The sequence below is a fragment of the Symphalangus syndactylus genome, chromosome 13 (genome assembly GCF_028878055.3).
Source record: "Symphalangus syndactylus isolate Jambi chromosome 13, NHGRI_mSymSyn1-v2.1_pri, whole genome shotgun sequence".
NCBI lineage: Eukaryota > Metazoa > Chordata > Mammalia > Primates > Hylobatidae > Symphalangus > Symphalangus syndactylus.
In genome coordinates, this window is record NC_072435.2 from 25502647 (window position 1) to 25529809 (window position 27163).

The 27163-nt window shown below is 44.6% G+C and overlaps 1 protein-coding gene and 1 long non-coding RNA gene across 6 annotated transcripts; one reads left to right on the forward strand and one right to left on the reverse strand.

Moving 5' to 3' along the window:
- The first annotated feature begins 1129 nt into the window (after positions 1 to 1129).
- On the forward strand, positions 1130 to 13708 carry LOC129460700 (zinc finger protein 320). 5 transcript variants are annotated; one of them, XM_063615641.1, is made up of 4 exons: positions 1130 to 1217; positions 3836 to 3988; positions 6539 to 6657; positions 10895 to 11159. In XM_063615641.1, exons 1-4 carry the CDS (start codon positions 1203 to 1205, stop codon positions 11022 to 11024), a joined length of 417 nt encoding a protein of 138 aa, XP_063471711.1. In that variant the 5' UTR covers positions 1130 to 1202; the 3' UTR covers positions 11025 to 11159. The 5 variants fall into 5 exon arrangements, with proteins under 5 accessions (XP_063471711.1, XP_063471712.1, XP_063471714.1 ...); XM_063615642.1 differs by having other exon boundaries at positions 10937 to 11159; XM_063615644.1 differs by lacking the exon at positions 10895 to 11159 and adding an exon at positions 4407 to 4415 and having other exon boundaries at positions 5951 to 6895.
- Positions 8674 to 18276, reverse strand: LOC134732266 (uncharacterized). The gene is made up of 2 exons (XR_010115249.1): positions 18166 to 18276; positions 8674 to 8804 (listed from the first exon to the last, which is right to left on the reverse strand). It is a non-coding gene; the product is annotated as an uncharacterized lncRNA (long non-coding RNA).
- Positions 18277 to 27163: the final 8887 nt, after the last annotated feature.

The following is a 27163-nucleotide window of genomic DNA, read 5'->3' on the forward strand; positions in this document are numbered from 1 at the left end:
GCCCACCCCCGTCTGAAGTTCCCTCTGCCCGTCAGTCTCTATCATGTTACTCAGGTTTTATTATCTCTATCACATCAGAAACGCTTTTTTTTCTCTTCCTCAAACAGAGTCTCACTCTGTCCTTCAGGCTGTGAGTGCAGTCTCATGATCTTGGCTCACTGCAACCTTTGTCTCCTGGGTTCAAGTGATTCTTGTGCATCAGCCTCCCAAGTAGCTGAGATACAGGTGCGTGCCACCTGTCACCACACCTGGCTAATTTTTGTATTAGTATTTTTATTTTATTTTATTTTATTTTATTTTATTTTATTTTATTTTTAAGTCTTACTCTGTCACCCAGGCTGGAGTGTAGTGGCACGATCTTGGCCCATTGCAAACTCCACCTCCCAGGTTCAAGCGATCCTCCAACCTCAGCATCCTGAGTAGCTGGGATTACAGATGCCCACAAAGCCCAGCTACTTTTTGTATTTTTAGTAAGAGACAGGGTTTCACCATGTTGGCCAGGTTGGTCTAGAACTCCTGACCTCAAGTAATCTGCCCACCTCGGCCTTCCAGAGTGCTAGTATTACAGGCATGAACCACCATGCCTGATCCAATTTTTGTATTTTTAGTAGAGACAGGATTTCACCATGTTGGACAGGCTGGTCTCGAACTCCTGAGCACAAGTGATCCTCTCACCTCAGCTTCCTAAGTAGCTGGGACCACAGACACACAGACGTGCACCACTATACCTTCCTAACTTTTTGTATTTTTGTAGAGATGGGGTTTCACTATGTTGCCTAGGCTAGTCACAAACTCCTGAGCTCAAAAAATCTACCCACCTCGGCCTCCTAGAGTGCTGGGGTGACAGGCATGAGCCACCGCACCCAGCCTTTGTGTGGGGTTTGGTTAGGTCTGAGTCTGTGCCGTGAAAGGGAGCTTATCCCAGCCCAGCTTCCCACTGCTGCAGCTTGTGTGTGGACTCCTCCAGTAGGGGAGTGGGAGTTTTCTTGTAGGAGTTTGTCGTCCCGGGGCAGTGGGCAGCAGAGGGGACCATATTTCCGAGGCTAAGTTCTCCTTTGTATGTGTCGTTGTGTTATGGGGAGGGGGTGTGTTGATTCTGAGCGATAAACAACATATTTCTAACATTCAGGATTGACTTCTAAAGACTCTTGGTACATGAGGAAGAAACCCGGAAGTGGAAGAGGAAAGCAAAGGAGTCAGGGATGGCTCTTCCTCAGGTGAGATGATATTCTCGGGGGATTGTTCTGTCTCCTTCCTTTCAGAAATGCTGGGGCCCAGAGTTGGGAATCTTCTCTGAGTCTGAAGCATCCTGCCTGACAGGTTTGCTCGCAATCACCCGTGCCTTCCCTCAGTCCCTCTCATCTCACTTAGATTTTATCTCTTGTGACCAAGTGACTTGAAATTGGGAAGAGGCTGCACTGGGCATGGTCCTGGAAAGGGCTCACACCCAGACATGGATGGAGACGGGGTGAGGGTCCCATGGTGTCAGTGCTGTTGGGCAGCAGGAATTGTTCAGGGGCCACATCTGGATGCACTGTCAGCTCTCTGTGGACCAGGATTACAGCAGTTGCCAATGGAAGTCACGTATTAATGTGCACAAAGTACGTGGTAAATTCTAGAAAAGGAGACCAATAATAGGAAATCTTTCCTGCCTGACATTATAGTACATTTTTAGGTAATTGAGTGAGTTACTGTGTTTCTGACTCAAAAAATCTTACTAATTAGAATGGAAAGTTCATACATAGATATGAATGATACAAGAATGATCCTATCATTATTTTAAGAATACGAAATCAACCTAAATAATAGCAGGAGATTCATTAAACCATTCTTAGCACATTAAGCTCATGGAGACTGTGGTGTTCCTGTGAAGAGGCTTGTGAAACAGGTGTTTGTGGTAACAATGGTTACAATTTTTCTCAAATATGGCAGCGGTACTTCTTTTTGATCTTAGAGGTTACAGCCATATTCTTATTCCACCTATTACTATTATTATTATTTTTTCTGAAATGGAGTCTTGCTCTGTCACCTGAGCTGGAGTACAGTGGCATGATCTTGGCTTACTGTGCCCTCTGCCTCCCGGGTTCAAGCCATTCTCTGTCCTCCAGGCCAGGCAGTTAAAAGGGTAATTGCTTCATCTAGGATGGGGCATTTCCTGTTTCCCTAGATCTGATGAGATTCCACCCACCACCAGCTGCCAAATTATCCTTTTCCAACAAGATGAGATTCCTCTTCAGTTAAACAAAACTTGCTACTTTTTTTTTCTTTCTTTTTGAGACGGAGTCTCACTCTGTCACCAGGCTGGTGTGCAATGGTGATTTCTCAGCTCACTGCAACCTCCGCCTCCCAGGTTCAAGTAATTCTCCTGCCTCAGCTTCCCCAGTAGCTGGGACTCCATGTGTGTGACACCACGTCCAGCTAATTTTTGTATTTTTAGTAAAGATGTGGTTTCACCATGTTGGCCAGGCTGGTCTCAAACTGCTGACCTCGTGATCCACCCATCTCGGCCTCCCAAAGTGTTGGGATTACAGACGTGAGCCACTGCGCCCGGCAAAACTTGCTACTTTTTATTTTTTTATTATTTTTTTTATTTTTATTTTATATTTTTTTTGAGACAGAGTCTCGCTGTCGCCCAGGCTGGAGTGCAATGGCGCGATCTCGGCTCACTGCAGGCTCTGCCCCCCGGGGTTCACGCCATTCTCCTGCCTCAGCCTCCCGAGTAGCTGGGACTACAGGCGCCCGCCACCTCGCCCGGCTAATTTTTTGTATTTTTAGTAGAGACAGGGTTTCACTGTGTTAGCCAGGATGGTCTCAATCTCCTGACCTCCTGATCCACCCGCCTCGGCCTCCCAAAGTGCTGGGATTACAGGCGTGAGCCACTGTGTCCGGCCTACTTTTTATATTTTTAAAACCTATATATGTATATGCATACACATCCCCACACACATACACACACATTTATACATACATACATATGTACACACACGTATATATTTTGAAAATCTTTTATATTTTGAAAATCTGGGACAAATAGCAACCCTTTGTATTCACATCTAGTTTTTTTTGAGTCTGTGTAGGTTTTGCTATTTTGTGAACATTTACAAAATGGATTTTTGTGCTTTGTGTAATTTTACTTTCATGTATTTTATTTTATTTAGAGACAGGGTCTCGCTTTGTTGCCTGGGCTGGAGCGCCCCGGCATGATCGTAGCTCACTGAAACCTCCACCCTCAGGGTCGAGCCATCCTCCCACCTCAGCCTTCCAAGTAGTTGGGACCACAGGTGCCTGCCACCACACTTGGCTAATTTTTTTTTTTCTTTTTTGAGATGGAGTTTCTGTTGCCCAGGCTGGAGTACAGTGATGCAATCTGGGACCGTGGCAACCTATGCCTCCCAGGATCAAGCCATTCTCCTGCCTCAGCCTCCCACATAGCTGGGATTACAGGCATATGTCACTGCGCCCAGCTGATCTCTTACTGTGGATGTTGTCATCTTTGAAGACATCACTCATGCTCTGTAGCATCTAGATACTGAATGTCGCTTGGTGTGTCCATAAGAGTTTCAAGCATCTCTGTAACAGGAACTCTGCATTGATTTTTTATTTATTTCTTGTATTGTTTACAAGCATAAGAAATTCATACTGAGAGAATGTTATTGCCTTCTCAAAAACTATAATCAAACACCACTGGGAAGACATCATGTGGTGAAAAATCTCTTACTTGGATTTGTCAGAACAGTCACTACAATTAAATCCATGCTTTCCCCTCTCCTCTTATTTTCTGTAAAGATAGGAACTCCTCCCATAACCATTTGGTTAAAATGTGTTTTCATTTCAGGGTCTATTGACATTCAGGGATGTGGCCATAGAATTCTCTCAGGAGGAGTGGAAATGCCTGGACCCTGCTCAGAGGACTCTATACAGGGACGTGATGTTGGAGAATTATAGGAACCTGGTCTCCCTGGGTGAGGATAACTTCCCCCCTGGGGATGTGCCCTTGTGGATCTTTGTATTTTCTCTTGTTTCTCTTGGAAGCTGCATCCTTGCTTGACTAAAATGGAAGCTGTATTGATTTTGAAATGAAAAGCTTCATGATGTAGCATCTGGACTTTCACTGTTCCCTTTGTTTAGATGTTCTGCGTTCTTCATGATACCTCAATGTGGGTTCCAGAACTAAAGTAGGCATAAAACCTTATGGCAAGCTGGGCATGGTGGCTCACGCCTGTCATCCCAGCACCTTGGGAGGCTGAGCTGTGTGGATCACTTCAGGTCAGGAGTTCGAGACCAGCCTGGCCAACATGGCGAAACTCCGTCTCTACTAAAAATACAAAAATTAGCCGGACGTCGTGGTGCACGCCTGTAATCCCAGCTCCTAGAAAGGCTGAGGAAAGAGAATCACTTGAACCCAGGAGGCCAAGGTTGCAGTGAGCCGAGAACACAGTGCTGTACTCCAGCCCAGACAACAGAGCAAGACTCTGTCTCAAAAAAACAAAAACAAAACCTTATGGCAGACTTTAAACATATCCAGTTCCCTGTTTGCTTCTCCTGTGCTTTCGATTCTGTAGTTCTTGGAAGAGAGCTCGATGTCCACATATTACATGTTACAGTGCTCCCCACGCATTCAGAAGGAGGCAGTCAGTGGAGGAATTAGTGAAATATTTTCCTAGATCCATCTGTAATGTCTTCTTTCCTACAGAAACATAGGGCTGGGACTCTAGAAAAGCTCCAGCACTTCATGGTCCTTTCTTTTTATAAGCAGGAGTCTCTTTCTGACCTGCTGTCTCCATGTTGGAGCAAGGGAAAGAGCCCTGGACTGTGGAGAGTGAAGTGAAAATAACAAAAAATCCAAATGGGTGGGAATGTATTACAGGTGTAAACGCAGGTAAGAGCTCAGATGTGCAGAGTGGAAGCTCCACCTTCAAATAGTGTATGGGGAAACTCTCTGCAAGTGGGAGAATTCTGTGGCAAAAGAAAAGTTTCAATCGTGAGATCTCTGAAGGGACATCTTTCTTTGCCCTCACTTATCCCTCTGCTCTTTCCTTATTTATTTCTTTTCTTTTCTTTTTTTTCTTTTCTTTTCCCTTCCTTCCTTCCTTCCTCCTTCCCTCCCTCCCTCCCTCCCTTCCTTCCTTCCTGTCTTATAAGTACCGCGCGCTAACCGATTGCGCCACTGGAGCCACTCCTTCCTTCCTTTCTTTCTCTTTCCTTCCTTCTTTTCTTCTTTCTTTCTTTCTTTCTTTCTTTCTTGCTTGCTTGCTTGCTTGCTTGCTTTGCTTTGCTTTGCTTTGCTTTGCTTTGCTTTGCTTTCTTTTTCTTTTTCTTTCAACAGTCTCTTTCATCCAGGCTACAATGCAGTGGAACGATCTTGGCTAACTGCAGCCTCTGCCCGTCGGGCTCAAAGGATTTTTGTGCCCCACCTTTCTTGGAAGCTGGGACTGCAGGCGCTCACCACCATGCCCAGCTCACTTTGTGTTTTTAGTAGAGCTGGGATTTCACCGTGTTGGTCAGGCTGGTCTCAAACTCCTTATCTCAAGTGCTTCACCTGCTTCAGCTTCCCAAAATGCTGGGATTACAGGCGCGAGCTGCCATGCCCAACCATTGTTATTATTTTAAATAGTTTTGTCTTTTAGTTCTTAGTAAACATAAGTGGTTTAAACATGATTCCAGTGTGACTATAACAACCACGTTAGTGTCCATTCCTTTCAGTATGCAGAAGTGAAGTGTGTTGTATTGATATATGGGGACAGGTTATTGTTGCAGGTATGTTAAACATCTTAAACTTATAGCACAATAATGAAGCTTAAAATTTCCATAACCTGGCCATGTGCAGTGGCTGACACCTGTTATTCCAGTAATGGGATGCCGAGGTGGGCAGATCGCCCGAGGTCAGGAGTTCAGAACCAGCCTGGGTAGCATGGCAAAACTTCGTCTCTACTAAATTTACAAAAATTAGCCAGGCACAGTGGCGGGCAGCTGTAATCCCAGCTACTCAGGAGGCTCAGGAAGGAGAGTCACTTGAACCTGGGAGGTGGAGGTTGCAGTGAGCCAAGATCGCACCATTGCACTCCAGCCTGGGAGACAGAGCAAGGCTCCATGTCAAAAATAAAAATAAAAATAAAAAAATTCCATAACCTGCAAAAACTACTTCTTCTCCAGTAGAAATTTTTTTATTTTTGTCAGAGTTATTTTTGTGTATGTTGCATTTCTGTTAACATATATGTACAGTGTTTTTTCATACCTTTTCATTTTTAATAATATGAAAAATGTTTAGTTATGAAGAAAAGGTATACATATGCGAGTTTCTGTATCTGTCCTTTTATTAATTAATTAATTTATGTATTTATGAGACAGAGTTTTGGTCTTGTCACCCAGGCTGAAGTGCAATGCTGCAATCTCGGCACCACAACCTCTGCCTCCCGGGTTCAACCAATTCTCCTGCCTCAGCCTCTCGAGTAGCTGGGATTACAGGCATGCACCACCACACCCAGCTAATTTTGTATTTTTATTGTTTTATTTATTTATTTATTTATTTTTGAGACAGAGTTTCACTCTTGTTTCCCAGGCTGGAGTGCAATGGTGCAATCTCAGCTCACTGCAACCTCCGCCTCCCAGGGTCAAGCAGTTCTCCTGCCTCAGCCTCCTGAGTAGCTGGGACTACAGGTGCCAGCCACCATGCCTGGCTAGTTTTTTGTATTTTTAGTAGACACGGGGTTTCATTGTGTTAGCCAGGATTGTCTAGATCTCCTGATCAGGATGGTCTTTATCTCCTCACCTTGTGATCCACCCACCTCAGCCTCCCAAAGTGCTGGGATTATAGGCGTGAGCCACCATGCCTGGCCTAATTTTGTATTTTTGGTAGAGACAGGGTTTTCTCCTTGTTGTCCAGGCTGGTCTCGAACTCTTTTTTTTTTTTTTTTTTTTTTTTGAGACAGAGTCTTGCTGTCGCCCAGGCTGGAGTGCAATGGCATGATCTCGGCTCACTGCAGGCTCCGCCCCCCAGGGTTCACGCCATTCTCCTGCCTCAGCCTCCTGAGTAGTTGGGACTACAGGCGCCCGCCACCTCGCCCGGCTAATTTTTTGTATTTTTAGTAGAGACGAGGTTTCACTGTGTTAGCCAGGATGGTCTCGATCTCCTGACCTCATGATCCGCCTGCCTGGGCCTCCCAAAGTGTTGGGATTACAGACGTGAGCCACCGCGCCCGGCCGGTCTCAAACTCTTGACCCCAGGTGATCTGCCTGGCTCGCCCTCCCAAAGTGCTGGGATTATGGGCGTGAACCACCACACCCGGCCTACCAGTTTTTTTATTTACCTTTACTGGAGAGCTTTATATATGTTTGTGGGTTGGAGTTACTCTTTAGCCTTCTGTCATTTATTTATTTTGTCTTTGAGACAGAGTCTCAGTCTGTCACCCAGGCTAAAGTGCAGCGGTGTGATCTTGTGTCACTGCAACCTCCACTTCCCAAGTTCAAGTGATTCTCCTGCCTCCGCCTCCCAAGTAGCTGAGACTACAGGCAAGTGCCAACATGCCAGGCTAATTTTTTGTATTTTTTTTTTTTAGCAGAGACAGGATTTTACCTTGTTAGCTGGGATGGTCTTGATCTCCTGACCTCATGAATCTCCCACCTCACCCTCCCAAAATGCTGGGATTACCACACCCTACATGTCTCAAGGTTTTTAAAACATGTTAGTGCTATTAGATGGCTTCAAGTATTGCAAGATTTTTAGGCCGGGCACGGTGGCTCACGCCTGCAATCCCAGCAGTTTGGGAGGCCGAGGTGGGCAGATCACGAGGTCAGGAGATCGAGACCATCCTGGCTAACGCAGCGAAACCCCATCTCTACTAAAAATACAAAAAATTAGCCGGGCAAGGTGGCGGGCGCCTGTAGTCCCAGCTACGCGGGAGGCTGAGGCAGGAGAATGGCGTGAACCCTGGGGAGTGGAGCCTGCAGTGAGCCGAGATCACGCCACTGCACTCCAGCCTGGGTGAAAGAGCGAGACTCCGTCTCAAAAAAAAAAAAAAAAAAGGTATTGCAAGATTTATAGTAGAGTCCCTAAACATCCTTTGTTTAATAAGATTGGTCAGCCTGCGGTGATGTTGATGATGAGATGCTCCTGTTCCTGTCTCTGTCATTTCACTGTTAGAAATAGCTTAGACTGACTGGCCACAGTGGCTGACGCCTCTAATCCTAGCACTTTCAAAGACCAAAGTGGGTAGATTGCTTGAGGTCAGGAGTTTGAAAACAGTCTAGCCAACATGGTGAAACCTGGAATGTACTAAATGGCAAAAATGGGCCAGGCACAGTGGCTCACACCTAAAATCCCAGCACTTTGGGAGGCTGAGACAGGTTGATCACTTGAGGTCAGGAGTTCAAGACAAGCCTGGCCAATATGGTAAAACCCCATCTCTACTAAAACTGCAAAAACCAGCTGTGCATGGTGACATGCGCCTATACTCCCAGCTACTTGGGAGGCTGAAGCAGGAGAATCACTTGAACCCATGAGGTGGAGGTTGCTGGGAGCTGAGATCATGCCACTGCATGGGCAACAGAGTGAGACTCTGGGCTGAGGAGGGAGAATCACTTGAGGTAGGAGAATCCTGCCACTACACTCCAGCCTGGGTGACAGAGCATGACTCGATCTGAAAAACAAACAAAAAAGGAAGTAGCTTACACTGGGAAACTTAAGACACAGAAATTTATTTCTCATGAATTTGGAAAGTGGGAAATCCAAGAGCAAGGTGCCAGCCAAATTGATTCCTGGTGAGAGCCTTCTTCATGGTTTAGCCCAGCCATCTTCCTGCCATGTCCTAATATGGTGGAAAGAGGAACAGGCAGTGAGCTCTTTAATGTCTCTATAAATGCACTAGTCCTATTCATGAGGAGTCAACACCCACGACTAAATTCTCTCAAGGTCTGCATCTGCAGGAACATCCTATTAGAGAATACCACATCTACCAAAGCTTATTCGAGAAGTAGTTATTTATCTTATTTTATTTTTTTGAGATGGAATCTCATCTTGCTGCCCAGGCTAGAGTGCACTATCTTGGCTCACTGCACCCTCAGCCTTCCAGGTTCAAATGATTCCTGCCTCAGACTCCCAAGTAGCTGGGATTACACGCACCTGCCACCATGCCCAGCTAAATTTTTTTGTATTTTTAGTAGAGATGGGGTTTCACCATTTGTTCCAGGCTGGTCTCGAACTCCTGACCTCATGATCCACCTGACTCAGCCTACCAAAGTGCTGGGATTACAGGTATGTGCCACCATGGCCAGCCATTAGTCAATTCTTATTCCTCATAATTCTGTGTATTTTCTTCACCTCATACTTCAGAAGGTAGTGATGTTAACATGTATTTCAGTTCTTATGTTGTGTACTGGTGGTAACTACAAGTTATGACTTTTTTCTTAAGAGGGAATTGTTTAGAATTCTGCAGGCAGTATAAATTGACTTATTATTTTCTTCCTTTTATGAGTGTTCGGTATGTGGTATTCAATATAACTGACACACTCCCTTCGTTAATGTCACAAACTGCCGCTGGGCACAGTGGCTCATGCCTGTAATCCCAGGACTTTGGGAGGCTGAGACGTGTGGATCACATGAGTTCGAGATCACAGGAGTTCACGGGAGTTCGAGACTAGCGTGGCCAACATGCTGAAACCGCATAAAAATTAGCTGGGCATAGTGGCGTGTGCCTGTAATCCCAGGTGCTCAGGAAGCTGAGGCAAGAGACTCGCTTGAACCCAGGAGGCGGAGGTTGCAGTGAACCAAGATTATGCCATTTCACTCCAGCCTGGGTGACACAGTGAGACTCCATCTCAAAAAAATAAAAATACAAAAAATTTTTTTTAAAAAAGTCACAACGTACCTATTCCACATGGATATAGGTAATTTTGTAACAGTTATTCAGAAAAATATGGTATTAACATTTTCTTTTTTTTTTGAGATGGAGTCTCACTCTGTTGCCCAAGGTGGAGTGCAATGGTGTGATCTCAGCTCACCACAATCTTTGCCTCCTGAGTTCAAGTGATTTTCCTGCCTCATCCTTTCAACTAGCTGGGATTACAGCCGCCCATGACCATGCCCGGCTACATTTTATATTTTTAGTAGAGATGGGGCTTTGCCATGTTGGCCAGGCTGGTCGAACTCCTAACTTGAGGTGATGCTCCTGCCTCAGCCTCCCAAAGTACTGGGATTACAGGCGCGAGCCACCACCCCCTGCCTTTTTTTGTTTTCTGAGGTGGAGTCTCACTTTGTCACCTAGGCTGGAGTGCAGTGGAGCAATGTGGGCTCACTGCAAACTTTGCATCTTGGCTTAAATCAGTTCTTATGCCCAAGCCTCCCTAGTAGCTGGGACGACAGGGTGGGCCATCACACCTGGCTAATTTTTGTAATCTTATCTTCTCAGTGCTATGATTGTTTAATAATACAGAATTTCCATTGATTTTGGTTATCCTTACAAGAGCTTGTTGTGATTATTTACCAATATAGCACATTGTCTGGTTTTTTAGCATTTATTTGTATATGCTAAATATACTGTATATATGAAGAATACATATTTTTCTCTTCCTTGATGTGACAGTGATATATTTTTTGCACTGTGTGATACCCCTTAGGATTAAAGTGGAAAAATACTCCTTACTTTAGGCTTATGTGTGTTTGTACCCTGTCAGTGTTTTGTCATGATATTGGAAATAGGCTTCTGTAAAAATGATTTGAAGTATATGTAATCGGCCTTTATTTATTAAAGGATCTTACTCATTTTGTGTTCCTGAACTTTGAAGCTCATGTTTGGGAAGTTTAAAACAAGTATTTTTTTGTGTGTGTGATATTTACACATTTCAGTATTTTATACCATCTGTACTTAATTGGAAACCTATTGGTGTTTATATTTTGTAGATACCTCTTCCAAATGCATGATGACTACATTGTCATCAACAGGGCAAGGCAATACAGAAGTGTTCCACACAGGGACATTGCAAACACAAGCAAGTTATCACATTGGAGCATTTTGCTCCCAGGAAATTGAGAAAGACATTTATGACTTTGTGTTTCAGTGGCAAGAAGATGAAACAAATGACCATGAAGCACCCATGACAGAAATAAAAAAGTTGACTGGTAGTACAGACCGAGGTGATCAAAGGCATGCTGGAAACAAGCCTATTAAAGATCAGCTTGGATCAAGATTTCATTTGCATCTGCGAAGACATAGGAGAATTCACACTGAAGAGAAACCTTACAAATGTGAAGAATGTGAGAAAGTTTTCAGTTGCAAATCACATCTTGAAATACATAGGATAATTCATACTGGGGAGAAACCATACAAATGTAAGGTTTGTGACAAGGCTTTTAAGCATGATTCACACCTGGCACAACATACTAGAATTCACAGGGGAGACAAACATTACACATGTAATGAATGTGGCAAGGTTTTTGATCAGAAAGCAACCCTTGCATGTCATCATAGAAGTCATACTGGAGAGAAACCTTACAAGTGTAATGAGTGTGGTAAGACCTTTAGTCAGACATCACACCTTGTATACCATCATAGACTGCATACTGGAGAGAAACCTTACAAATGTAATGAGTGTGGCAAGACCTTCGCCCGAAATTCAGTCCTCATAATTCATAAGGCAGTTCATACTGCAGAGAAACCTTATAAGTGTAATGAATGTGGCAAGGTTTTTAAGCAACGAGCAACTCTTGCAGGACATCGTAGAGTTCACACTGGAGAGAAGCCTTACAGATGTGAAGAATGCGACAAAGTTTTCAGTCGCAAATCACACCTTGAAAGACATAGGAGGATTCATACTGGAGAGAAACCATACAAATGTAAGGTTTGTGACAAGGCTTTCCGGAGTGATTCACGCCTTGCAGAACATCAGAGAGTTCATACTGGAGAGAGACCTTACACATGTAATGAATGTGGCAAGGTTTTTAGTACAAAAGCATACCTTGCCTGTCATCAAAAACTTCATACTGGAGAGAAACTTTATGAATGTGAGGAATGTGACAAAGTTTACATTCGCAAATCACACCTTGAAAGACATAGGAGGATTCATACAGGAGAGAAACCTCACAAGTGTGATGATTGTGGCAAAGCCTTTAATTCACCTTCACACCTTATTAGGCATCAGAGAATCCATACAGGACAGAAATCTTACAGATGTCATCAGTGTGGCAAGGTCTTCAGTCTGAGGTCACTCCTTGCAGAACATCAGAAAATTCCTTTTGGAGACAGTTGTTTCAAATGCAATGAGTATAGCAAACCATCAAGCATTAATTGACATTAGAGTCAAATCAGCATTGACCTGAGTTTGAGTTGACTTAACATTGATTTCAAGCATTAATTGACATTAAACTGTTTATGTTAAGAGGATTGGGCCGGGCATGGTGTCTCACACCTGTAATCCCAGCACTTTGAGAGGCCAAGACAGGTAGGTCACTTGAGGTCATGAATTTTAGACCAGCCTGGCCAACAGACGGGAGCCACTTTTCGCAGCCTGTATGTTCTTTTATTTATTTATTTTTTTAAGATGGAATCTTGCTCTGTCACCCACGTTGGAGTGCAGTGATGTGATCTCGGTTCACTGCAACCTTCACCTCCCAGGTTCATTCGATTCTCCTGCCTCAGTCTCCCGAGTAGCTGGGACTACAGGTGTGTGCCACCATGCCTGGGTAATGTTTTGTATTTTTAGTAGAGACTGGGTTTCACCATGTTAGCTAAGATGGTCTCGATCTTCTGACCTTATGATCCACCTGCCTCCACCTGCCAAAGTGCTGAGATTACAGGTGTGAGCCACCATGCCTGGCCTGTTTTTGGTTTCTTTAACAAAAAGTTATAGAAATTTCTCTGGGTATTGTTTTGAATCTGCATCACATTCGGTTATATAATCATTTAGCAATATTATTCCATTCAATATGGCTTGTATCTTATTTGTACATGTTTTTAATCATTTTGGTCAATGTTTGTAGATTTGAAGGTAGAAACTTCTCACCTTTTTACGTTTATTCCTAAGTATTTCTTACTTTAAGTTCTTTAGCAAATGAAAGTGTTTTTTTAATTTTCTTTTTAAATTGTTTATTGTTAATGTATGGAAATTCAACTAATTTTTGGTGCTGTTACTCTATTCTGCAAATCCACTGCGTATGTTTATTAGTTCCAGTTGCATTTTGGTTGACTGTGATTTTCTACACAGAAGATCATGTCATCTACAAACAAATAGAATTTTACTTCTTTCTTTCTGATTTAGATGAGTTTGATTTCTTTTGCTATTTCATTGTTCTGGCTAGGACAGCCAGTATTGATTGAATAGAAAGGGTGAGAGCATTCTTGTATCATATGAGATCCTACAGGAAAAGCATTCCATTTTCCCTGATTGATTATTTCTACTGTGGTCATTTCATGGATGGCCTTTGTATTGTTGAGGTAAATTTCCTTCTCTTTCTATTTTGTTTAGGATTTCCATGATGACTGGATGTTGAATTTTGTGAAATGTTTTTTCTCCATGTATTGAGATGATGTGGTTTTCATCTTCAATTCTGTCAAGTGGTATATCACATTGATTTGCTTGACTGTGTTGAACCATTTTGCATCCCAGAAATAAGTGGCACTTGCATATCAACAATCCTTTTTATAACCTCTTGAATACAGTTCGCTAGTACAAGGGGTCTTCAGGAAGTTCATGGAAAAATACATATTATGAGAAAATTGCGCATGATGTTACATTTTTTGCACCAAGATAAAGTGGTACAAATCTGTTATAACATGTCTGAACAGGGTCTGGTTTGAGGCACTCAGATGGGTAAGACATGAGTTTGAAAAGAGACTCAATCAAAGCAATGTAAATTCTGCTAAAATTGAAACAAGAAGAAACATCAAATTTGCGGTGAGACCAGATGCAGTGGCTCAGGCCTGTAATCCCAGCACTTTGAGAGGCCGAGATAGGTGGGTCACGTGAGCCCCAGTACTCAAGACAAGCCTGGGCAGAATGGTGAAACCACCTTTTCTACAAAAAATACATAAATTAGCTGGGCATGGTGGCACATGCCTGCTGGTTCAGCTTCTGTGGAGACTGCAGTGGGAGGATGGCTTAAGCCTGGGAGTTTGAGGCTGTAGGGAGCCATGATCCTGCCACTGTACTCCAGCATGGGTGACAGAGACAGACAATGTATCAAAAAATGAATTTGGTAAAGTTTGGGTAGAGGAATAATGAAATCATTGATGCTTTATGAAAAGGTTATAGGGACTATGCCCAAAAGAAATCACCAGTTTATAAATGGAAAACTAATTTTAAGTTGAGACAAGACAATGTTGAAAGTGATGGACAGGACAGGCACAGTGGCTCACGTCTGTAATCCCAGCACTTTGGGAGGCCGAGGCAGGAGCATCACTAGGTCAGGAGATCGAGACCATCCTGGCTAACACGGTGAAACCCCGTCTCTACTAAAAATACAAAAAATTAGCCGGGCGTGGTTGTGGGCACCAGCAGTCCCAGCTACTCAGGAGGCTGAGGCAGGAGAATGGCGTGAACCCAGGAGGTGGAGCTTGCAATGAGCAGAGATCATGCTACTGCACTCCAGCCTGGGTGACAGAGCGAGACTCTGTCTCAAAAAAAAAAAAAAAAAAAGGAAAGTGATGCACAGAGTGGCAGGCAGACCATCCACATCAGTTTTATAGGTACAATTGTCAAAGAAGACATTGGAGAAGAGCCAAGCTGGGTCTATAAGGAATTGCACATGAGATGGCACACATAATTCATGCTGTCTGAAGATTCAGTCACGTTACCATATCAAGCTGAAAATGTCACCACTATCTGGAGAGTTGGACATGTTTTATTGAGAATGTATTTTTTCTCTCTGGATCTGTTATGAACACCTTTGTTGGCTTGGTTCAGTAATAAATATGTAAGGCTTTTCATTTAAAAAAGTCAAATGACTTAATTCTGTAGAGTATTTTACATTCTGTTTTTGTTTTTTTTGTTTTTTTTTTTGAGACGGAGTCTCGCTCTGTCGCCCAGGCTGGAGTGCAGTGGCGCAATCTCGGCTCACTGCAAGCTCTGCTTCCCGGGTTCGCGCCATTCTCCTGCCTCAGCCTCTCCGAGTAGCTGGGACTACAGGCACCCGCCACCACGCCCGGCTAATTTTTTGTACTTTTAGTAGAGATGGGGTTTCACCGTGGTCTTGATCTCCTGACCTCGTGATCCGCCCGCGTCGGCCTCCCAAAGTGCTGGGATTACAAGCGTGAGCCACCGCGCCCGGCTGTTTTGTTTTTTTGAGATGGAGTCTTCTGAAAATTTTCTCATCTTCTCTAACCTGGTTCATGACAGACCCTTGGACTTCACTGTTGTGGAGAAATCTATATAAAACAGTATCAGTGTATCAAAGCATTATGGCTGCCACAAGCTTGTGAAAGGAGAATAAAAATTACTAAGCCAAAGAGAAAAGTCAATCTGGGCACTGCACCAGACAAACCTGCCTTCCATTTTATTCCTAAACAAGATAGCTACAAAGATTTTTTAAAAAGCTACATATGCCCCTCCCAAACTGGGAGCCTCAAGATCTCCACCCTAAAATAGTTCTGTTGAATTTCACCCTGGCGATGTAAACTGAGCGCTTATCTTCACAGGTGTGGGACAGAACCCATCCCTCTGCACACCTGAGTCAAATGTCTATCTGATTGCTTCCCCTGCCCTATTGTTTATGTAAAAATGTAGGGTCACTGAGCCAGCCTAAGGCATAAGTGACTTATTCCTCCTCCCCCCTCACATATAAATTGTGTATTTAGCGAAAGGCTGATCAAAGACTCAAAGAATGTTATTATTTGTTATCTACCTGTGACCCAGAAGGTCCCCAATTCCAGTTATTCCAGCCTTCCAGAACAGACCAATGTATATATGTACTGATTGCTGTCTCATGTGCCTGTAAAATGTGTGAAACCAAACTGCAGCCTCAACACCATGGGCACACGTCATCAGGACCTCCTGAGGTTTGTGTTAATTGGCCTTAGACTCCCCCTGTCCCCAGACCCAGGATGCATGTGTTTCCTTTCTCTTCATTTCTATTAAAGATGGGTCTCATTCTGTTGCCCAGGCGTGAGAGCAGTGACAGGATCAGCGCTCACTGAAGTTTCAATCTCCTGGGTTCAAGGGAGCCTCCCACCTCAGCCTCCAAAGTCGCTAGGACCAGAGCCGGGTGCCACCGCACCGGGTGAATTTTTGTGTTCCTTGTATAGATGGGCTTTCACCATGTTGCCTAAGCTGGTCTTGTATTCCAGGGCTCAAGTGATCCAGCTGTATTGGCCTCCCAAGGTGCTGGGATTATAGCCATGAGCCACCATGACCAAAGTGTTTCTTAATTAAAAAAAAAAATAGACCAGGTGCTGTGGCTCATGCCTGTAATCCCAGCACTTTGGGAGGCCAAGGTGGGCAGATCACCTGAGATCAAGTATTTGAGAACAGCCTGGCTAACACGGTGAATCCTCGTTTTGACTAAAATATAGAAATTAGCTTGGTGTGGTGGTGAGTGCCTGTAATCCCAGCTACTCAGGAGGCTGAGGCAGAAGCATGGCTTGAATTTGGGAGGCGGAGGTTGCGGTGAGCTGAGATCCTGCAACTGCACTCCGCTGGGCAAGAGCGAGACTCCGTCTCTAAAATAAAATTAAAATAATATAAAAAACTGCTTCTCATAAAAGCTTTGGTATAATCTTACGAGGTCACATCATTGTTTTCCAACTATGATATGTGTTCAAAATGTTCTATGACCCCACATTTCATTAGATATATTTTTTAACCATTTTAAAATTTTTTCTCTGAAATTTATTGTGTTTAGTTTACATTGAGGACTGCATGCTTTCTAGTCTGTATCATACATTGGAAACATTTTCTGGTACCTGATAAATGATTTTAGGTTGTTTTGATGTGTACTTGATGAAGATATCAAGGAACTTTACGCTAACATCAAAATTTAGTTGAAGTAGCCTATTATTCCATCTTCTTTCTTTATGTCATCTGATTCAATGGTGAGCTGTGAGCTGCTAAATAAACATTCCCCTCAAGTTCCTCTGATCCATAATATTCTTTGCAGATGTTCAAGGATGGACAGGGTTGACTTGGAACCTTGTTCCAGCAGAGCCCATGTGTTCAAGAAGAAAACATTTGCTTGGATCTCATTTCTACCACTGCCTCTCTTTCAGTGTTTTAAACACCTATAGCTAGGGGTTCACAGTTGTGTTTATTTTGAAGATATTACTATGATTTTTCTGGGAAAATAATTACATGTTTGGGATTCATGCCATCAGAACCTTAGACGTTGAAAGAGACATTTCATTTGCTCAGGTATATAAAATTGTCCTGGAATTTTTTTTTTCTTTTTTTGAGACAGAGTGCCACTCGGTCACCCATGCTTGAGTGCAGTGACACGACCTTGACTCACTGCAACCTCTGCCTCCCAGGGCCAAAGATCCACACTGTCAGCCCCTCACATGGCTGAGACCACAGATGCACACCACCACGCCTGGCTAATTTTTTGTACTTTTGGTAGAGACGGAGTTTCACTGAGCTCTGAAATACTTTGCCAAATAGTGTGTGGCTTTTCCTGTAGGAGAGGGTAATGCTCAGGTGTAATTTGAATTTTAAATGGATTCCTGTCCTCCAAAAATGTAAAAATCACAAATACCAGAATGGAAAAACGGGATGAGACTCAAATCGTCTTGAACATTTTCTTGTCTCTGTCCACACCCACTGTTTTCCTTATCTCATCTTTAACCCACCTACCCATGTCCCCTGCAGGCCTCTCCCCGGAGCTCTACAATCCTGTGTCCAGTTGTCTCCTCAGCTCTCTGCTGGGACATCAAGCAGGCATCTCCACCTTCACGTGTCCATAAGTGACTTCCTAAACCCCCAAACACATTCCCTTACAGTCCTACATGTCTCAGGTGAGGGTGACAGTGTATTACTGGAAGGTTAGCCAAGCTTGACAGCATGTATTTTAAGTAAGGGAGATAAATTACATTATTTGTAAGTGTTGTCATTTATAATGTAAAGAGAAATTTGCATGTTTACATAAAAGGACTGAGAAAATACATCATTTCCAAAATTATTTTGAGGTGTGGGGGAAAAATGTTTCAAGACCTCAACCCTACAGATCTGGGCTCCCGGGACCCCTCTGACCTCATCTCCTGCCTGTGTCCTCCTCACTGCCTCTGCTCCAGCCACGCAGGCCTCTTTCGTTTTTCTGGGACTGAGGTTGCTCCTATCGCAGGGCCTTCACCTGGGCTGTCCCTCTGCCTAGGACTCTGTCCCCTCAGCTGAAAGTGACAAGTAGCGTTTCTTCGCTAAGTCTTTGTTCTGACATCACTTTTTTCTATGGAAACTTTTGTGATCACCCACAGTCTCCCATTTGACATGACAGCCCCACCTTCACCCCCACCTCTGGTCCATGTTGCCTGTTCTGTGTGATTCTTTTTGCTCCTTTGCTGTTCACTGGATCCTGGTGGGAACAAGTCCCCAGGTGGAGAGCAGAGCCGGAAGGTGGGGCTGTGCTGGGCTGGCACCCACTGAGTAGAGCTCAACCCTGACTTCACATTAGGGTTCTCGGGCATTTTGCAAATACATCTTTTATGCTGTTTTATCAGAGATTGCTATTATCATAGATTTAAACCCACCCTCAGTAATATTTACTATGGCGCTGGTGATTCTCATCTGTCTCCAGCATTGGAAAACAAGGGAGTTTCCTCTATGTTGAGAGCTGAGATCAGCCTGTGATCCACAGGGAGGTGAGGATGCTGTGCTCTGCATGGGGTTGGGTTAGGGCCAGATCTGTGCCCTGAAGGTCTGTGCCCTGCTGCAGCGTGTGTGTGGACTTTTCCAGGAGGAGAGCAAGATCTGAAAACAGGTCAAAATTACCCTTGTAGGTCTTCCTGTGGGACGTTCTTATCTCCGCATAATCTCTGGTGCAGTGGGCAGCAGAGGACTGTCTTTCTCTTGGGTGAGATCTCCCCTGTGTGTGTGTTTTGCCACAGAAAAGGAGAGAGTGATTTCTAAACATTAAAGCTTTGATTTTTTTCACATACAGGACTGATTTCCAAAGACTTTTGGTATGTGAGGAAGACACCAAGAAGAGCAAAGAAAAGGAGCCAGGGCTGGCTCTTCCTCAGGTGAAGTGATATTCCTCGGTGGATTCTTCTGTCTCTTTGCTTTCTGAAATGCCAGGTATTGTAGTAGCCAGTCTTCTGTGAGTCTGAAGCATCCTGCCTCACACTTTTGCTGGCACTCACCCCTGCCTTTTCTCAGTCCTTGTCATCTTTACTTAAATTCCATCTCCTATAACCTAGTGACATGAGCTTGGGAAGAGGCTCCACTGGGCATGGTCCTGGGAAGGGCTCACACCAGACATGGATGGAGATGGGGTGTGGGCTCCATGGTGTCAGTGATGTTGGGCAGCAGGGATTGTTCAGGGGCCATATCTGGATGCACGTTTAGCTCTTTGTGGACCAGATCAGAGACACTGTATATGAAAGTCATACATTGTGGGGGAAAGAAAGAGAGACCAGATTGTTACTGTGTCTATGTAGATAAAGGAAGACATAAGAAACTCCATTTTGATCTGTACTAAGAAAAATTCTTCTGCTTTGAGATGCTGTTAATCTATAACCTTAGCCCCAACCCTGTGCTCACAGAAACATGTGCTGTATTGACTCAAGGTTTAATGGATCTTGGGCTGTGCAGGTTGTGCCTTGTTAAAAAAGTTCTTGCAGGTAGTATGCTTTGTGAAAGGCATTGCCATTCTCCATTAACCAGGGACACAAATGCACGGCAAAAAGCCACAGGGACCTCTGCCCAAGAAAGCCTGGGTATTGTCCAGGTTTCCCCCCACTGAGACAGCCTGAGATATGGCGTCATGGGAAAGGAAAGACCTTACAGTCCCTCAACCAACACCTGTAAAGGGTCTTTGCTGAGGAGGACTAGTGAAGGAGGAAGGCCTCTTTGCAGTTGAGATAAGAGGAAGGCATTTGTCTCCTGCTCATCCCTGGGAATGGAATGTCTTGGTGTAAAACCCGATTGTACATTCTATTTACTGAGATAGGAGAAAACCGCCCTATGGCTGGAGGTGGGATACGCTGGCAGCAATACTGGTCTTTACTGCACCGAGATGTTTGTGTAAATTCAAACATAAATCTGGCCTATGTGCACATCCAGGCACAGCACGTTTCCTTAAACTTATTTATGACACAGAGTCCTTTGCTCACGTGTTTTCCTGCTGACCCTATCCCCACCATCACCCTATAGTCCTACCACATTCCCCTCACCAAGATAGTAGAGATAGTGATCAATAAATACTGAGGGAGGCCGGCGCCGTGGCTCACCCCTGTAATCTCAGCAATTTGGGAGGCCGAGGCAGGCGGATCACGAGGTCAGGAGATTGAGACCATCCTGGTTAACGCGGTGAAGCCCCGTCTCTACTAAAAATAGAAAAAATTAGCCGGGCCCAGTGGGGCGCCTGTAGTTCCAGCTACTTGGGAGGCTGAGGCAGGATATGGTGTAAACCTGGGAGGCGGAGGTTTCAGTGAGCCACAACCATGCCACTGCACTCCAGCCTGAGTGACAGAGCAAAACTCTGTCTCAAAAAATAAATAAATAAATAAATAATAAATAAATAAATACTGCGGGAACTCAGAGTTCGACGCCGGTGCAGGTCCTCACTTGCTGAGCGCCGCTCCCCTGGACCCACTTTTCTCCCTCTATACTTTGTCCCTGTGTCTTGTTTCTTTTCTCAGTCTCTTATCTCCACCTTGTCAGGAATACCCACAGGCATGGAGGGGCAGTCCCCCTTCAGTACGTTAATGTACACTGGTATCTGGTGAATTCTGAAAAAGGAAACAAACTATGGGAGATATTTTGTGTCTGATTTTGTAATGGATTTGAAGCTACAGTAGTGAGTCAATATGTCTCTGACTCCAAACTTTCTTTTTTAAGAAAGTGTCACTCTGGGGCCCATTCTGGAGTGCAATGGAACAATTCTAGTTTACAGCAGCCTCAAATTCGTGGGCTCAAGTGATACCCACATTAGCCTCTCAAGGAGCCAGGATGACAGGCATGTGCTACCACACCTGGCTCATTCTAATTTCAGAGAAGGTGAGAGTGAGAGCTGTGTACAGAATGAGGGAGGGAAACAGTAATGAAGACAAAGGGGGACCCTGGGTGGAGATGAGCAGTGAGTTGATTGGATGTGATGATGAAGTGATGACATGTTGCGTCCTCTTTTTGTAACGTAATTAATTTAAATCCCTCTGGTCCATAATATTCTCTGCAGATGTTGAAGGATGGGCTGGATTGACTTTGAACCTTGGTTTAGCAGAGTCCTTGTGTTCATGAGAAAAGCATTTGCTCAGATCTCATTTCTATAGCTGCCTCTTTTTCAGTGTTTTAAACACTTAGAGCTATGTGTTCACAATTTTTCAGTGTTTTAAACACCTGCAGCTATGTGTTCACAATGTGTACATTTTGAACATATTTCCGTGATTTTCTGGGAGTGAGTAATTACATGTTTGGGATTGATGCCATCAGAACTGTAGACCTCGAAAGAAGTTTCTTTTGCTCAGGAATATACAAGATGTTTTTGGAATTTTTTTTTCCGAAGTGGAGTGTCACTCTGTCACTTAGGGTGGAATGCAGTGGTATAGTCTTGGATCACTGTAACCTCTGTGTCCCAGGCTCAAGTGATCTTATTGCATCAGCCTCCCAAGTAGCTGGGACCACAGATGTGTGCCATGATGCCTGACTAATTTTTTGTATTTTTGGTAGAGATGGGGTTTCACCATGTTGGAGAGGGAGAGGGAGAAAATGTCGCTCTGTGGCTTAGTTGTGGAGTACAAAGGCACAATTTAGAGTTTACAGCAGCCTGAAACTCCTGGGCTCAAGTAATCCCCACTTTAGCTTCCCAAAGAGCTTGAATGATAGGCATGTGTCACCACATGCGGCTAATTTATTTAGTTATTTATTTGAGATGGAGTCTCGCTCTGTTGCCTAAGTTGGAGTGCAGTGACAGGCTGTCAGCTGACTGCAACATCCGCCTCCTGGGTTCAAGCAATTCTCCTGCCTCAGCCTCCTGAGTAGCTGGGATTACAGGCATGTGCCACCATGCCTGGTTAATTTTTTTGTATTCTTAGTAGAGATGGGATTTCACCATATTGGTCAGGCTGGTCGGGAACTCCTGACCTTGTGTTTTTTCACTTCAGCCTCCCAAAGTGCTGGGATTACAGACCTGAACCACCGTGCCCAGCTAGACTCTGCATTTTCAGGGACTTGGAATGGAATGGGAAGTGAAGATACACATCAGTGGTATAGGATGCTTTATCACATCATTGATTGTATTTTATTTTTTTTTAATTGAGTCTCCCTCTGTCGCTCAGGCTGGAGTACAGTAGTGAGATTTTGGCTCACTGTAGCCTCCGTCTGCTGGATTACAGTGACTCTTTCACCTGAGCCTCTCGAGTAGCTGGGATTAGAGGTGCGCACCACCACACATGTAACAGCATGATGTGATGTGTGTGCATGAATACATGGATGGATAAGCCTATGGTTTATGTAGAAAACACGACATTTGCCATACGTTTTATTTTTTATAATAATTGTAATTATTTTAAGTATTTTTCTTTTTTTTTTTTCTGAGACGCAGCCTTGCTCTGTCGCCCAGGCTGGAGTGCAGTGGCCCGATCTTGGCTCACTGCAAGCTCCGCCTCCAGGTTCATGCCATTCTCCTGCTTCAGCCGCCAGAGTAGCTGGGACTACAGGCACCTGCCACCATTCCTGCCTAATTTTTTGTATTTTTAGTAGAGACGGGGTTTCACCGTGTTAGCCAGGATGGTCTCGATCTCCTGATCTCGTGATCCGCCAGCCTCGGCCTCCCAAAGTGCTGGGATTACAGGCGTAAGCCACCGCGCCCAGCTATTTTAAGTATTTTTCATTGTTGTCAACTATCACAGTAATGAGTTAATAGTAAGAAGGGGCCGGGCATGGTGGCTGATGCATGTAATCCCAGCACTTTGGGAGGCTGAGGCAGGTGCTCAGGAGTTCAAGACCAGCCTGACCAAAATGGTGAAACCCTGTCTCTACTAAAAATACAAAATTTAGGATGGGCGCTGTGGCTTACGCCCGTAATCCCAGCACTTTGGGAGGCTGAGGTGGGTGGATCACAAGGTCAGAATATCAAGACCATCCTGGCTAACATGGTGAAACCCCATCTCTAATGAAATACAAAAAAAAATTAGCCAGACATGGTGGCGGGCATCTGTAGTCGCAGCTACTCGGGAGGCTGAGGCAGGAGAATGGTGTGAAACCAGGAGGTGAAGGTTACAGTGAGCCAAGATCGCACCATTGCACTCCAGCCTGGGTGAGAGAGGAAGACTCTGTCTCAATAAATACATAAATAAATAGAAAATTTAGCCAGGCCCGGTGGCAGGGCCTGTTATCCCAGCTACTCGGGAGGCTGAGGCAAGAGAATTGCTTGAACCTGGGTGGCAGGGGTTGCAGTGAGCTGAGATCACACCACTACACTCCAGCCTGGGCAATAGAGTGACACTCCATCTCAAAAAAAGAAAAAAACCTCTCATTATTATTATTATTGTTATTACAGGCATGAGCCACTGCACTCAGCCTGTCTCTGTTTTCACAGACCCATCTCTTCCTACTCAGCCAGGGGATCCTTCTTCACATCCATGGTGTCCTTCATTGCCTTACTCCTCATGGACTTCACTCATTTTTTGTGTGTGTGTATAAAATTCTGGAATCTATACAAGGTATATTGTTGAGTATATGCTTGAAACTAGAAATCAGAGGCCATTTAATTTAAGAGATGTAAAACTGCTTTCACCTCAGGCCACCACACTGCTGCTTTTTTGGATCTCTTTCATTCTTGTCCCTTGCCCATATTGTAATTTGCATAGTTAACCTTGGGTCAATATTTTAGCATTTGCTAAATTAGTTCCGCTTTCCTCCAAGCTCAAGATTTGGTCTATCCTAGTGGAATTATATTCCCACAGACGTGCATGCACAAAGTTCACTCGTACATGCCCATTACTTCCTGCCCTCCACCCTTGCCCTTCCTTTCCTGGCCTTGCCTCACATAATACATTGATCTGGATGCAAATACCAGCCTATTGACTTTGTAAGAGTGAACACCCCAATTTCCCTGTGACCCCCTCCCCTCCAACACTACTCTCACTGAGTAAGTCAAGACCTAATTCATCCACTGGACACAATTATAGGAAGCTGCCCAAATCCATGCGTGCAGGGCACGATGACTCAGCTCATGATCCATGAGGGAGGGCTTTAGCATTCAGTGTCAGCAGCACAGCTCAGCCCTTGTATCACCCTTGTAATATTTCATTCTGTTCTCCTTGCATTTTTTGTGACTTGTTGTTTTCTGTACTTTCTTGGTGGACTATTGTGCTTAAAAACATGTCGTGGGACCCTTTAGGCCCAGGATCAAGTTGGTCCCTTCCTTACTGTATGTGCAAATTGGGGTCATGTACATGAATACTGTGGGCCTGCTGTACTTATTTGAGAAGTGATTTGAGAAATAATGTTAATTTGCCACCAGATTTTTTTTTTTTTTTTTTGGAGACAGAGTTTCACTCTTGTTGCCCAGGCTGGACTGTAATGGTGCAATCTGAGCTCACCGCAACCTCCACTCCCCCCAGGGTTCAAGCGATCCTCCTGCCTGAGGCTCCTAAGTAGCTGGGATTACAGGCATGTGCTAACATGCCCAGCTAATTTTGTATTTGAAGTAGAGACAGGATTTTTCAACGTCAGACTGCTGTCGAACACCCGACCTCAGGTGATCCACCCCCCGTGGTCTTCCAAAGTGTTGGGATTACAAGTGTGAGCCACCGCTCCTGGATGCCTCCAGGATTTTAAACAAGTTAGTGCTATTAGATGGCTTCACACATTGCAACTTTTATGTTAAAGGCTGTAAACTGCCTTTGTGTAATAAGAGTTGTCAGCCTTCAGTGATGTCAATGACATGCTCCTTTTCCTGCCTCCATCACTTCACTGTCCTGTTAGAAACAGCTTAGACTGGCTGGCCACGGTGGCTCACACCTCTAATCCCAGCACTTTGCGAGGCAGAGGTGGGTAGATCACTTGAGGTCAGAAGTTTGAGACCAGTCAATCTAACATGCTGAATCCTTCAATCTACTGAACACAAGAAAATGGCCGGGTGCGGTGACTCAAGCCTGTAATCCCAGTAATTTGGGAGGCCAAGACGGGCAGATCATCTGAGGTCAGGAGTTCAAGACCAGCCTGGCCAACATGGTGAAACCCCATCTCTACTACAAATACAAAAATTAGCTGGATGTGGTGGCACGTGCCTAAAATCCTAGCTACATGGGAGGCTGAGACAGGAGAATCACTTGAGCCCAGGAGGCGGATGTTTGAATATGCCAAGATCAGGCCATTGCACTCTAGCCTGGGCAACAAGAGTGAAACTCTTTCTCAAAAATAAATAAAGAAAAAATAAAAATAAAAGCACTGGTCCTATTCATAAGTAGTCAACACCCATGATCAAATTCTCTCAAAGGCCCCATCTGCAGGAACATCCTATTGGAGAATAAGAAATCCGAACATGGGCCAGGTGCAGTGGCTCATGCCTGTAATCCCAGCACTTTGGGAGGCTGAGGCAGGTGGATCATGAGGTCAGGAGTTCAAGACCAGCCTGGCCAACATGGTGAAACCCCATCTCTGCTAAAAATACAAAAATTAGCCGGGCATGGTGACGTGTGCCGGTAATCCCAGCTACTTGGGAGGCTGAGGCAGGAGAATCGCTTGAACCCAGGAGGTAGAGGTTGCAGTGAGCCGAGACCATGTCACTGCACTCCAGCCTGGCAAGAAAGTGAGACTCTGTCTCAAAAAAAAAAAAAAAGAACATGGCTTTTGGCCAATGTGAACATTCAGACCAGGGAGCCTGCATTTTTTAAAATGTTTTTATTGTAAAATTTGTTTTATTTATTTATTTATTTTATTTATTTATTTATTTTTCTGAGATGGAGTCTCGCTCTGTCGCCCAGGCTGGAGTGCAGTGGCGTGATCTCAGTTCACTGCAAGTTCCGCCTCCCAGGTTCACACCATTCTCCTGCCTCAGCCTCCAGAGTAGCTGGGACTACAGGCGCCCACCACCACGCTCGGCTAATTTTTTTGTGTTTTTAGTAGAGATCGGGTTTCACCGTGTTAGCCAGGATAGTCTCAATCTCCTGACCTCGTGATCCGCCCGTCTCGGCCTCCCAAAGTGCTGGGATTACAGGCGTGAGCCACCATGCCCGGCCTACAGTTTGTTTTATACTATGTTTTCTCTGATCCCAGTTTATCAATTTTCCCAGTACACATTCTATGTTTTATATCTTATGCACAGTAAACTAGATAACTAAGGGCAATGTGTGTATATAGAATTGCCGTATTGCCTGGCTGTTATTTAACTGTAGTCGTGACATCATAATTTAGCCCTCTGTCACTGTTAGTCAATTCTTTTTTTCTTTTTTTTTTTTTTTTTTTGAGACGGAGTCTTGCTCTGTCTCCCAGGCAGGAGTGCAATGGCGCGATCTCGGCTCACTGCAAGCTCCGCCTCCCGGGTTCATGCCATTCTCCTGCCTCAGCCTCCCGAGTAGCTGGGACTACAGGCGCCAGCCACCACGCCTGGCTAATTTTTTGTATTTTTAGTAGAGATGGGGTTTCACTGTGTTAGCCAGGATGGTCTCGATCTCCTGACCTCGTGATCCGCCCGCCTCGGCCTCCCAAAGTGCTGGGATTACAGGCTTGAGCCACCGCGCCCGGCCTCTTTTTTTCTTTCCTTTTTTTTTTTGTATGTTTTGTGAGACAGGTGTCTCACCCTGTCAAAAGACTGGAGCTTACTAGCACATTGCAACCTCCGCTTCATGGGTTCAAATGATTCTCTACCCTCAGCCAACTGAGTAGCTGCATTACAGGTACGTGCCACCATGCTTGGCTAATGGTTATATTTTTTTTTTTTTTTTTGAGACGGAGTCTCGCTCTGTCACCCAGGCTGGAGTGCAGTGGCGCGATCTTGGCTCACTGCAAGCTCCGCCTCCTGGGTTCACGCCATTCTCCTGCGTCAGCCTCTCCGAGTAGCTGGGACTACAGGCGTCCGCCACCACGC

What these genes read in the sequence shown, in the direction of transcription:
- LOC129460700 (XM_055238955.2), top strand. An exon ending in TAGGAACCTGGTCTCCCTGG is followed by an intron (nt 3,963 to 10,894) that starts GTGAGGATAACT and finishes TATATTTTGTAG; the next exon opens with ATACCTCTTCCAAATGCATG.